This window comes from Diceros bicornis, chromosome 10 (genome assembly GCF_020826845.1).
Source record: "Diceros bicornis minor isolate mBicDic1 chromosome 10, mDicBic1.mat.cur, whole genome shotgun sequence".
Taxonomy (NCBI): domain Eukaryota; kingdom Metazoa; phylum Chordata; class Mammalia; order Perissodactyla; family Rhinocerotidae; genus Diceros; species Diceros bicornis.
This window is the reverse complement of record NC_080749.1, coordinates 55,017,430-55,031,892: the sequence shown is the minus strand read 5'-3', so window position 1 is coordinate 55,031,892 and position 14,463 is coordinate 55,017,430. Positions and strand designations below refer to the sequence as shown.

General features: G+C 33.8%; 1 protein-coding gene across 1 annotated transcript in view; it reads left to right on the top strand.

The window, feature by feature from the left end:
- The window catches only part of OLA1 (Obg like ATPase 1), a 174,095-nt gene extending 164,150 nt beyond the window's left edge, over positions 1–9,945 (top strand). Inside the window, exons 8-11 of the mRNA XM_058549279.1 lie at positions 3,045–3,185; positions 3,873–3,969; positions 6,003–6,125; positions 9,430–9,945. Coding sequence (XP_058405262.1) covers positions 3,045–3,185; positions 3,873–3,969; positions 6,003–6,125; positions 9,430–9,531 — 463 coding nt within the window. The 3' untranslated portion in view covers positions 9,532–9,945. The remainder of the gene's footprint in view (positions 1–3,044; positions 3,186–3,872; positions 3,970–6,002; positions 6,126–9,429) is intronic.
- The last annotated feature ends 4,518 nt before the right edge of the window (positions 9,946–14,463 follow it).

Here is a 14,463-nt window from a genome sequence, read left to right as displayed (position 1 = left end):
TCTGTTCATATAAGTTTGCAAAATGAGCCATGAAAGTCTTTACAATTTAACTCTTTGGGAGTGTGTTGTCTTTACTGTTTCTTCTCTCTTCATATAATTTGATATTCTACAACAATGACAGTATCATCACCATCATTATCGTTATTATTTTGGTCACTAACAATTGGATAGGGTAGTTTTCTTTAGACGTTTGCTAACATTTGTATATGGAGATTATTATTCAGTCACTTTGACAAAATGTACTTGAAATTGTTTTTCTAGTAGTGGTACTGAGCTCAACTTTGATTTTCCATATCCCTCATGTGCCGGTAGCACTCATTTTTGAGATGACTGGCTGTAGTTTGGGGTATGGTTTGTAGCAATAGAATAGACATTTTTCTGCAAAAGGTAACTGGTCCCAATGGGGTTCAAACTTGTGATCTTGGCCTCATTATCACACTTTTGTAACCATCAGACCTAATAAATGTATTATATGTATTTCAGTCTTTAATCTTGAAATCGAGTCACATTTTTTAATTACCCAAGGCTTTTTTCAAATATGTAATTAAAAATCACTTTGGAACAATTCTCACTTTTGTTTGATAGTAAAAGTAACAAAAGTAAAGCAGACAGCCAAAGAACCTAACTCACTTTTCATCTTCCCTGTGTTTTCTATGACAGTGAAAGTCACAAAAGTGAAGCTTGCAGGCAAAGAGCCTAACTCACTTTACGGAGAGTGCGACGGTACCTTTTTCTTTTACTGAGGCTGTAGCAGGTCTGATGTCAGTCACTTTAGAGACCTTTAGACCTCAGTGCTCATTTATTGCTAAAATGTACCAGCTCTGCTTCTGCATTATGAAGATCATCTGTCAACACTTTGAGATATTCTCCTTTGTTATTAAGCTTGTGATGCTCTACACTGTCAGGTTTTTTGCCAATTATAGTTAAGGTACAATGGTGTATTCACCAGATCAAAGTCTCACATTGGCGGTAGAGGAATGATTTGTAAGTCTTTATTCATCTGAATTGTACAATAGAACACCTGAGGAATGCAAATAATCCCTCTGAGGACTCTGCAGGAAAGACTGTTAAAATGACAGGGTAGAACTATTGTTATTCTGAATTGATGTTTTAGCCAAAGTAATTATTTCTTATCTTGTTGTTTCATAACAGTTCTAGTTTTATTAGTTATGTTGACCATATTTATGAAGCAAAATGTGTTTGATATTTTTATATTATCCTTTTACATGGGCTTGTTTTATTTCACTTTCATTGAATCTGTATTTGGTATGTGATCTTTTTTTTAATTACATATTTGATTCTGACTTGTATAATAAAGGTATGTTACTAAACCATTGATGATAACATTTAATATACACTTTTGTTTGAATAGGGTAAGTCCATGAAATAACTTAGAATCTCATAATGTTGTTATAGGCAGAAGTATCAATTTAAATTTTCCCTTTTTTCCTTAACCTGTCCTTCATAATTTTGCCTGAGAAAATATCTCGTTTGGATTTCCTATTTTAAAGAACACATACTTTATTCCAAAATAAATCTTAGAGATTGGTCTGTTTTTTTAGGATGTGACCAAAAGGAAAAAAATATGAAGATGAAAAACCACTGGTAACATATTAAATAAGTAAATTATAGGTTAGCCTTGTATATAACAAAGATGTATAAACTATTATGTGACTGTTTCATTCCTTTATCCCATCCTAAATCCTACTTAGGAGGCCATATTCTTAATTTTCTAATAACTTTGATCCCCTGCCGTTTTCTGTGATACGTAAGTGTTGATGAACTTTCGGTTTAGCTCTTGTGTTTGTTTTCCCCTAAAGTGGCATTTACATTGATTACTTAAAGGATTCCTGCCACAGTTTTTTACCATAATAGCTATTAAAACCTTGTTTTAAATATGGGAGACTAGTGGAACTGTGTAAGACGGTGGTATACATAAAACTCTTTAATATAAATTTCTATGAAATCTATAATCGATTCTATACTAAACTCTATTCTAGAATGATAGACATATATGCTATGATTATCTAAAAATGAAAATTAATAATAGTAACTACTGTTAATATTGTTTACTATATGCCAGGCATTACTTTTCTAGGTTCTTTACAATATAATATGTACTATTATTATCTCCATTTTTATAGATGAGGAAACTGAGGCTTAGAAAGGTTCAGTAACCTGCCCAGGAATAAAAAGCTAGCAAAGTGGTAGGATCAGAACCCGGTTAATATATTCACTACACTTATTTCATTTATGTTCTAACTACTACTTTGCCAAAATACTTCATGCTGTGGAAGAAAGAAAAAAATCACTCAATAACGTCTTTTCAGATAACACTTGGTATCAATTTCCTAACTGATTTGGCTTTCCAAACCCTTTTTGATTAAAGGAATTTATTTTCTCTATAGTTCTACTATTCATGATCCTACAAAAGTGAGGTTCGTAAGAATGGTGTGTACACAGTCAACTAGGTTTGTAAATCTGTATTTCTGGATGTGTTTGTTTTGATTAGCAAAAATCTCCCTCAAAACCAGTGACAACTATAAGCTCTTGTTAGTCCTAGAAGGAACTGAACCAGGCATATGGATATCTGGGTGAACAAATTATTTATTTGTCAAAGCCTCTTCAAAAGTAGCTGGCATTTGTAGGTCTGATTCCTATACAAATAGAACTTTATGTTTTTGCTTTTTAAAAATTTACTTTGTAAAGTAAGGAAAATAATGAATCATAAAATCGAGGTTTTCAAGGGCACAGGTGTTAATGCTGAACAAATTTCGTGTAACTTAAAAAAGTTTTAAAATATTTGTGTAATAGTTTCTATAGATAATGTGCTAAAGTAGAACTAGGTTACAGTAAAATATTATGGCGTATACCTGAAGCAGTTGCTGCCTGTTAATGCCTTGACCTTGGAAAGCTATACACAAAAAGATGGCATCGTAAAACCGTGCAATTCTTATGAATATGTATGTGCTACTTGATAATAATGAATGTGATACAGTCATGCATGCACTACAAGATAATGTTGTGCCCTTTTTTGTCTACAGGTTGATAAAAATTAAAGAGTGGGTGGACAAGTATGACCCAGGTGCCTTGGTCATTCCTTTTAGTGGGGCCTTGGAACTCAAGTTGCAAGAATTGAGTGCTGAGGAGAGACAGAAGTATCTGGAAGCGAACATGACACAAAGGTTAATTAGCATTCATTTTCCCTACACTTTATTATCAACTATTTCCTTGCAGTAATTTAATTGCTTGCGCTGATAGAATAATAAATGACAGAGTAATTACCATTATAAAGAGGGAATCTTCTCCTTTCTTTACCATGAGACAGAGTGAAAAGATTTATTTTAAATTAAGTTTTTAACTGTCATCTGTCATCTCCGTACAGTGTTTTAATTATAACATAGGTATTAGTTATGTATATTTTTGAGAAGGAATGATCGCCAAAACTTTCGTCATGTTCAGTGGGGGAGGGGAAAAGATGAATCAGTTGCCTTAGTTTTTTGTGAGTAACAGTAATATATTGTTTAAACATTGGATTTCCATGAAATAATTTTGCTTTCATGACCCACGTCCTGGAAATAATTAATATTGGAGGGAAATAGTCATAGAATGGGTAGATCAAATTTTTCTTTTTTTTATGGTAAATAATTCAAAATGATATATTCAGACTAATACAATTAAAACCAATTTTAGAAGGGATTTTTTAGAAATAGTTACATGCTTTTTGACCTCTTCAAGTGTTTTATGAAAGATGAATGGTCATTTACTAATATCTTTAGCATTTTCTGCTTGAAATGAATAATTTTAGCTCTACACCAATCTCTGGCACAATCAACTTATATGTTGAGTGAATTTGTTTCATTTTATTTCAGTGCTTTGCCAAAGATCATTAAGGCTGGGTTTGCAGCGCTCCAACTAGAATACTTTTTCACTGCAGGCCCAGATGAAGTGCGTGCATGGACCATCAGGGTAAGATTCATACTTATTCATCAGCTATATCCAGTTCCACACTATTGAATTCAGATTGATATCACTGACTTTGAAGTTTGTCATGGTGGCGGTTAGCTAGTCATTACAGATGAGGTTTTTGTCCAGGATAACTTTAATTATTTGTGAGCTGCTGAACAGTGAAAGTGGAGCGGCATTGATTGAGGCAGGTAACAATTGATTCTGCCTATTACATAGTCTGAATTTCTTCATCCTGTAGAATCTGTCTACCCTCCTCCTGTGGTCAGAGATAAGACGCACCAGTATTGTGCTTGCTTAATCTGTGTGACTGGGTTTGTCTGCAGTGAAATTGATGTTGCTTTTCATTTTGTATTCGCTAAGTTTGTTTGGGTTGCGGGTGGTTCTTTCCTCCTTTGCTTTGCTCGGATTACATTTTCAGCAATAAAAGCAATATGACATCATTATGCTCTTCATAGATACACAGTTGGGCTCAAAGAGCTAAACTCAGTTTGTAATAATTCATGCCTTTTTTAATTTGAATTCATAGAAGTAGTGTTTATTTTTGCAATGTTATATATTCAATCTTTCTCTTTTTAAAATGTGATATGTATTTTAAATATTGGTGTATACTGATTACGACCAGAAAGAATGACTAATTTATTCCCAGAGGACAATAGAAACTGAACTGTAATGGCTTGCTTTTAAATGTAAATATATTGTAATATGGTAGTTACTATTGAAAAATATTTTGAAATATATGTAGTCCCAAATAGTGTTACAGAATATAAAAATGTCAGAACTTTTAGAAATACTCAGTGTCTTAGTCATTCTTTTATTATGCTTTTTTTAATATACATTACATGAGAAATTTTAGTGCTGCTTTGATTTTTGTTTTTACTGACTACTGTAGTTTATTGTTACATTTATTTTGATTTAATATGGATAGGAACGTGGAGGCACTTCAACATGATGTTAAATGCATCGTGTGAATGTGAGATTCACTGTTCTTTTTATCTCCTCTCTCCTTTGTAAAAAAATGATTGACTTCTAACCAAGGTCCTTTTATATAGACTTAAGAAATAATGTCAAAGCAAATCCGAATTGGTAAACAAATTGCCAAGGTTTATTTTTACTATATATTTTAAAGCCTTAAAACTTCCAAACTTAAGTATGTGCAGCAGGAAAGATAACGTGTTCTGGGCTTGTAAATGTGAAAGCTGGTTTATCTTAAGACTGATTGTAAGTATCCATGATTTAATGTGCTAAGATATTTAGTCAGGTAAGCATCAGTGAGTAGCCATATTAACCCAATACATCTTTTATTGTAAAAACTGTGCTTTATAGTGTCAGACTCCTTATCACTTTAACATGCTTTATTAAGCAGCCTTTAGGTCACCATTATTTCTCAAATTTCTTTCCATGGTTGTGTGTGCCTGGAATATATGTCCTTGTAATTTAACATATGGGGTAATTATAAGACATTTCTCTTCCTGTATCAACTTGAATTTTCCTTCATGATGGTTAGAGGCACAGTATATTATATAAAATCTTCAGAAATTTTATGAGAATTTCAAAATTATTTGCTGAACATAGATTATATGATTTGTTGGAAATATCTTTAAAATGTCTCTTTATATATTGATTTTTATATGTTCTTTAGATGAGCTGAAATTTTCAAGGCTTTTTATCTTTTTAAAACCTTTGATAATTCAGCTTGAAAGTTACTTTAAAATCCTTATTTTTTTCCCACTGTGAAGAACAGAAAATCGTAATGAAACCTACACCAAAACCAGACCACTGCATCTAAATCAATAAAACTGTGTATGACTTTAGGAAAAGCATAGCTGCGCTTCTCTAATATCTACTGATGTGTCTGTGCTCAGTCTGCCGCACAGATAGTACCCAGTGTTGAAAATGTACTAATTGTGTATCTGACATCTTAACTGATGCTAAACTAAGTTTAAGTTGAGTCCAACTGCAGATCAGAGAAAAGAAATTCTGCACTTACAATCATCTTAAACGCAATTAGTTTTCCCTGGTCTTTCTCTTCAAAGAAAGGGACGAAGGCTCCTCAAGCTGCAGGAAAGATCCACACAGATTTTGAAAAAGGATTCATTATGGCTGAAGTAATGAAATACGAAGATTTTAAAGAGGAAGGTTCTGAGAATGCGGTCAAGGTAAGGAATTATTTTCTAGTTTTGTATTTTATAATTTTTACTAATATGAAGATACTCATGGGTAAAATGAATAACTTTTAAATTGTATATCTGGATTTAGTGTTACTATCAACTAATTGAAGAGCTGTAGATGTTTACATGCTTTTAGATAATTTTAAAAATGGGTGAATTGTCAGTAACTTTGTGATATTTTTCTAAAAATGAAAATAAAAATAAATTAATTTTAAGTAATTATAAATCATTTCAATGACTTTCTTCACTGATGGCCAATGAAAAATTATACTTTTACATTTGAATATCTGAAATAGAAGTAGCATGTAGATGCGTATGATTAATTCAAGGAAAGGGACAGAAATTTAGTTAAATAAAACTTGTTCTTGCTGAAGCTTCATCGATGTACTTTTTTTTTTTTTGTAAGGTATTTGGGAATTTGATTTGCTTTCTCAACACTAGAGGGCAGGTCCAAAATTGTGCTTTATTTTAGCTAATGAGTATAATTTGATTTGCAGCCACTAATGGTGAAGCAATGTTGTACATGAGTAATAAGTGATTTTTTTTTAAATGTAAATTGTATTGCAAGCTTAATTTTGTTTGGCTTTATTAGGTTTTACTTGGTGAAATCTAGTAGGTATGTCGTCTCTAATCAATAGATATAGGTCAAGTGATTAAACTGACATTGTAGGAAGGCTTCTTTATCTTTAATTTAGTTTAGTATTTGAAGACTACCATAGAAAATGTTAAAGAATTTAAACAGGTCTCTCTTGTGTTTACTGTTTTATAATTTGAAAGGAATGCAAAAAAGTTTATTTCAAGTTTAGTTTATTCTCATTAGTATCATTGGAAAGATCATACTGAACAGCAGGACTTTAATAGAACAGTTGGAACCCCAGGAAGAGGAGGGAAAAAATCTTGGTATAATTGGTTGATTGTTGAATGAGAGTCATTTTGTTTTTTAAAAAGGAGTTAGAGAAGTTACAGTTTACAACTAAACAAAGTCATTAACTTTTCAGTGGTGTCATCTGTATCGATAAATAGTTTGCAAATACTGAGATTGAGTTTTGTCAGGAATACTAATTAGCATTGAAAACTCTGATTATTTTCAACATGCTACATCATGTTGGCAAATGTATTTTTCATAGGTAAAGAGGATTAAGGATATTTTTCTATTACCAGAATTCAGAAATCAGATGCTCCTTCTTTATACTCTCATGTGATAAGCCTGTTTTACCAATCCTTAATAGATGTCTATGTAGTCATAAACTTAAAAGATATATAAATTGTGAATACTTCCTTTAAGAATGCAGAGAAACTTTATAATATACAATAAAATAATATTTCCTGCTTGTATAAATACATAACACTAACTGAGAGCTTTTATACTGTAAATTGGAAAAGATTGACGTCTGGCTTTTCAGCTTAGAATACCATTAAGTATTTTATGTGATTTTTAATCTCCAAAACTAACATTTCAAAATTTGCACTCCAAGTAAAATAAAGCATTTATGAATTGCTTTGTGCTCTCTTATTCAACAAATATTTACTTGCATATTATCAAGTAGGTTTGGTGTTTGAGAGCAGGATTGTGTACATGTGTGTGTACATATATGTATTTCTAACGCCAGCGCAGCATAACTAATTTAATGCCAGTGCTGTGAACTATATACTGAATAGCTCTGTGTGGGCTTTGTAGTCTACAGGGATATCACATTATTAGCAATCATATCTGCTTAGGCAAAGCTGGCTTCTACAGATGGCTGCTTTCAAGTGCAAATGAACTGGTTAGACGTGTCTTGTTTAATACATACTCAAGATTCACAAATGGGTATTGATTTTTTTTTCAACCAGTGTTTCTGATAGCAGTGGAAATGAATTAAATGGTCTCTAGAGAATTTAAAGGAACACTGTCACCTTTAATTAGTAGTAAACTTGAATAATAACAAAGTATATAAACTTACATTAATATGTTATGTCAATATGTATTTGATTTAAATTATCTATATAGTTTTATAACGGTGGGCTTTAGATTCTCAAAATGAGTAGCATATATGGCCTTCGGTACATCACATGTCTTTACAAAAATCATGTGAGTGTGTGTGTATGTATGCCTTTTAGAATGTTAACGTATGTTGGCTTTTTAAAAATTAGCTTCATTTTAATAGCACATATTATTAGTAGGTGATTTTTTTATATGTAGTCTAGATCATTGAAAATATGCTTACTAGGGCTCTGTGATCTGGTTTGTTGATTTCAACCTCACATGTATGATCTTTGCTAGTGTTGTTTCTGATTAGTAAAATTGCAATTGACTTTGAACATTCTTATCAATATCTTCAAAGGGAACTACTGATGTTGTTGGACAAAGATTTCATGTTCTCTATAAATTCTAATAGAAGGAAAATACTTTTGAGAATTTTTTCCAAAAGATCCTTGAGTTCTCATTGTTGAGTGGTCGATGGTGGGGTCACGTGGGACTGTGTCAGTTGTGTGCAATGTTAAGTGTAGATGCTGAAGAGCCTGTTGTGCTTAGGGTGAAGTGTGTGTGCTGTGCCACGGGGTGAACCTTGGTCTCCGGATCTGCCACTTGTTTGTGTTAGAATTGCTGGCAGATTGCACATCTGGATCTGCATACCAGCAGGTGGAATCAGTTGCTTTGTCAACTAATTTACAAGTGATAAAAATACATGTCTTTGCAGTTCCAACCTGTTAGAGTCTGCTTGTAACTAGGGCCATTAGTCAGTAAACTTCTTCATGATGAATTCTATTACACACCACTGTGTATGGTCATTGTCCAGACTAAATAAAAAACTACAAAGAAATCATGTAAAATCTATACATTACAGTTGATAATAGTTTTCCTTGTAACAAACTGTCTTTTTGGCATCACCACTATCACCAAAGAATTTCTTTAAGCAAATAAAGCAGCTTTAAACTAGTTATATAGTCTTCTTTTCCTGCCTGGTTTGATCTGTTTTGTTACAGTGACTTGCCGGATGTTTACAGACACATCAGAAATGTACCATAAACAGCATGTAATGAAACTTAATGATATTGGTATAATTACATTTATGTACCAACAATTTAGTGGAGAATACATTATGATTATGTATGTATGGAAAATCTAGTTCTGCCCAAATCAGAAATACTTTGCTTCTCTCCAAGTCTAGTTTTGAACTAATACACCTTTCTCTATATATATTTTTTAATATGACCCAAGAAGTATAATACTTTCTGCATCTGCTCCTGCCATTTACCTTTTGTATTTAGTTGTAAAATAACCCATTTCCTCTATATTTCCTATTTACAGGCTGCTGGAAAGTACAGACAACAAGGCAGAAATTATATTGTTGAAGATGGAGATATTATCTTCTTCAAATTTAATACACCTCAGCAACCGAAGAAGAAATAAATTTTAGTTTTTGCTCAGATAAATGTACATCTTCCAAAAGGCATATGATTTTTTTTTAATTAAAATTTCTGAAAACTGAAGGGACAAATAAAGTTGGGGGGATGGGAATCTTCTACAAACAGAATTATTTTTATTTGTTTTAAAATTAAAATACTGTGTACTTCCAGTGAAATGCAAGTTCAGTAAATGTGAACAGCTTTGCTTTTCACGTTATTAAGACCCTATTCCAAATTGTAGAAGCTTTTCAGGAACCATATTACTCTCATGATACTTCATTAATCTCCATCATGTATGCCAAGCCTGACACATTTGACACTGAGGACAATGTGGCTTGCTCCTTTTTGAATCTACAGATAATGCATGTTTTACAGTACTCCAGATGTCTACACTCAATAAAACATTTGACAAAACCAGCCTTGGTGTGTTTGGGGATGTCTGTATTGACTGACTGTGGTGTGCTGAATGCGATACGGCACCTGGTGGTTGCTGATTACAGAATTTTAAGGCGTGTGTCTGACACAGTAACTGGCAGTGTGGGGCAGCTGCAATTGTATCTTAAAAGTGAGTCTTTCATGGGAATCAGAAGAATAGTATACCAGGGATTTGTCTCAAAGTGAATTAATTTGTAGATGGACATTTATTGAAAGGTGATGGCAGTGATGTTACAAAGGATATAACATAGGTGACTGTAACCAAAAAGAAAATAATGCTGGAAAAAAATTCTGCTTCAAAAATTAAGAGATTTTGTTGTTGTTGTTGTTATTGTTCTGAGTGTTCATTTTAAATCTTTTTTGAAATTATGAAATTATTGTGGAAATTAACCCATTCATATCTGGCGGGTTATATATTTGTTTCAATTCACTGTGAGTATAAAAGTTCAGTACTAGAAAGATTAGACCTTGAAAATTATAAAACTTTTTTCATACTTCCTATTAAAATATTTTAGACCAGTTGAAATTTTAGTATTTATACTCAAGCACTTTCTAAAATTATAGCAGAAAATTCTGAAAGAAAATAATGACAAATTAGTTATTTGGAGACCATTTGCCACTTAGCCTTTTCTTTTTTTTTTTTTTTTTTTTTGCTGCTGAGGAAGATTCGCCCTGAGCTAACATCAGTTGCCAATCTTCCTCTTTTTTTTTGAACATGAGCTGCCGCCACAGCATGGCCACTAACAGATGAGTGGTGTAGGTCCATGCCCAGGAACCGAACCCAGGCCACTGTAGTAGAGCACACCAAACTTAACCCTTAGGCCATGAGGGCTGGCCCAGCCTTCTTCTTTTATGATGATAGTTCTGTTATCCCTGAGCCCTCCCTCACTCTCCCATGTTAACTAACACTCCTGCAAGACCTCTCTTGTCCCCATCCATGGCCCTGTCATGCTCCTCTGGGATCATAAGACCATTCCAGTGGAATGCAGATTCACACCTAGGCCAGCTTTTGCCTCTGCTGTATTACTTTGTCACATTAAAGGTAAGGAAGTATTTTAAAAAACACATACCCTTCACATCGAAAGTTACTTAATGTAGCACAAAAGGCAAGAAAAGAAGTAATTTTAAAGGAGATTTGGCTATATATAGGAAAGAATGTTTAAAGAGGATTCAGTTGAGTAATGAATATAACTTAGAAGCTCTTTAGTGAGTATGCTCTTTTTGAGAATCAGATAGTGATCTTCTTTTCCTAACATAAAAATTAGTAAACTGTAGCAGAGAAATAAAAATAAAACTAAGTGAAAAGTTTTTTTAAAAAAGAACTAAATAAAACATAAATGAAACTCAAGTACAAGTACAGTTTGGCCAAGTTTGCTGTGAAAATTCCTATTGTATTTCTGTACTGGAGGAATGCACAGATTAGTGGATTGTTAGGGATTTCAGCAGTATAAGAAGAAATCAAATCTGCTGTTGAGTCTTCTCCAAAGTAAATTGCATAGACTTCATAAAGAGGAAGTTTGAAATCTCGTTAAAAAGCCTTTTAGATTTTGTGATTTTACTTTCTCTAACTTCTAACGTGATAATTGCACACTGCAGAACAGAACCAGTAATAAGAGAAAGAAGTTAGTTTTGAGGTTACTGCATTCATTAGGGGCTGAAATTAAATGGTAAAAATGTTTAATTTGGTTAGAAGTTCTGCAGCATTCCATATACAAGTACAATATTGTGTTTTCTGCAAAAGTTGAGAATTCCAAGAACTTTTACATATAGATAACTGGGTATATTGCCTATGTCTTTATGTTTTTCCTCCTTTAATATTGGTGGTAATTAATGTATTTTTAGGATTATAACTGAATATTTTTTTCACCTATCTGTAGAACCATCTTAATTGAATTCATAGTTAAAAGAGATTTGATTTGTGCCCAAAGCTTAGAAAAAATTTGTGAGAACGTTTGGTTTTATCATATTATCTTCATAACTTGCACTTTGGGCATGGCTCAGATCAGAACCAAACCCCCAAAAAAGCACAAATACTTTCCATCGTTCACAGAGTTGTGAGTGAAGCTTCTGTTCACTTATAATTTGCTAGCTCCATTGGATAGTAAGTCTTCTTACTCGTGATTAATCAACTTTCCTGGATTAAAATCCAGATTGATTTTATCTCTAGTTGTCTTTATATTACATTCTCAAAGCTCCTTTGTAACAACTCTGTCCCCTCTTATTCTAAGAGACAGAGATAGAAATCCCTTCTTTTCCTGTCTCTTACATTTTTCTGAGTAGTCTACTTAAATACACTTAGTGCTTTTTTTTAATTTTTCTGGAGACTTCAGAAATGTTGATTGTTTCTAGTGGAAAACTGCTTTAACTGGAAAAATTGATCTCATCTTATTTTAAGCTTGTAAAAATACACTATGGTGATAGAATAAAAGAGCTAGGTTTGTCTTTTGAGTGACTTTTTTGTCTCCTTTTAACAGATTTGTGTCACCATATGAAAACAGACAGTTCTTGAATCGCCTTCATGGTCTGTGAATATCCTGAACCACTTGTAGATCAGTATCTCAGTGAAAAGCCCAGTGTTGCAATTAGGAAATATAAAAAGAGGGGACTCGACCCCCCAGGCAGCACTTCACAGAGTCCTCAAACCACATATCTGATCTGGTCCTTGGCTTTGCAGGTCTAGGGACTTGATTTTTTCAGCTCCGCTGATGCTATGTATAACATTTTCCAGACTTCTGAGAGTCTAATTTATAAACTAGAATGCTAAGTTCCTTCATTCACAGTAAAAGATTTTCCTTATATGTAAGTAACAAATGGTGGTGAAGGCCCATTTGCAGGAGTCAGGAGGCCAGGGTTTGAATCCTGACTATACCACTCCCTAGTTGTATGACCTTGGTTGGGCAAGTCACTTAACTACTCTGAGCCTGTTTCCTTGGCTGTAAAATGGGGATAATGGGACTTCCTTCTTGGAGTTGTGAGGATTAAATGAATTTATACCTGTAAAATGCAGACACTGCTTAGTATTTAGTAAATGCTTGGTAAATGTTAGCAATTTTATATTTGGAGTGCTTTCTTCTAGGGTCCATATTTATACAAAAGAAAGTTGCTTGGTGAATGTAAAATGAGAAGAGAGAAATGTAAATGTTCTTTAGGAAGTCACTTCCAGGACTTGTAATGGATGTCCCCAGTTGGGGATACTTCGGTCTACTTGAGCAGTAAGTCAGTTTATTAGTCCTGCCTCTGTATGGTCACAGTGAAAAGATGGGCACAAATAATTATGATATTTCTTCTAAGGACGCATAAGAATGGGAGATAATGGGATTTGCCTATTTAGCATCACAGACTTCCAAATTCTAGGATGTGCAACAGGGTTGTTAATGAAACGTGAAAAGAACTCAGTCACATGAGTTGGGATTCTCAGATCCAGCTCTACTTTCATTCTGCATTTATGCTTCCCAAACCAGAGAATGGCTTATTTTGGTGCCATTCTAGGGGAGCATTTCTGTATCTGCTTTCTTATTATGGATGCTAGAGTTGCTGTCACACTTTGGCAAGCAGCTGAGGAGAGAAGAACTCTTCACAAGGTGCCTGTGTGTGTGGCCTGCATTTGAAGGCCCACAGAGCCCATCCAATAAGGTCAGTGCATTCTGTTTCTACAGGAGTGTGGGAAAGACGGGTAAGTAGTGATCTGTCCAGTTCTTTCACTCTCCTTCTTCTGGTCTTCATGCAAGTTGCCATTTTTTTTCTGGTGAAATAAACCATCTTGGTTGCCTTAGAGTACAAGGAATAGATCACATCTTCATTTAATTACATTTCAATCACATTTTTCTAGTCTTCTTGATATAGTTTTATAAAACACTCGACTCTCCGATTATAACTATAAACTATCTGTTTGAAGGAGGGTATTTGCAGATTCTATGTTGCTTTTACTCAGAGAAAATGACATTATATGAGGGTATGCTAGTTGTCCACCAGAATGCATGCTTTCTTCATAATTTAAGTAGAGTATAGCTGGGTACATGGCTTTCCCAGCCCCCTTGCAGCTACATGTAGGTCACATAACTAAGTTCTTGTCAGTGGAATGTGAATGAAGACTGATTCCAGATCGAGGCCTTAAAATGTTGGATGTGTGCTCCTCACAGGAGCTATTTTCCTTCCAGAGAACTCATCATTAATGCATACAAGGACAGCCCTGGGGGACAGTGGAGCAACAATATGGTGGGAACCTACATCTCGGAAGGACTCTGGGGAGCAGAGCACCCAGTAACCTGGTGTTTACCTTGGGTCTCATACACGAAAGAGAAATAAACTTCAATTCTGTAGGCTACTGTATTTGAGCTACCATATTTTTGTTGTAGCAGCTTAGCTTTTCACCCTAGCATATTTAGACATCTTCTGTACTTGTCTCTATTATACCTTATTTGGAGTTGATACCTTTTGTTCTGTATTATGAACACAGCTTTATAGGGTGGAAAGAGCTTCTAATCAGATCTGGATTCAGATA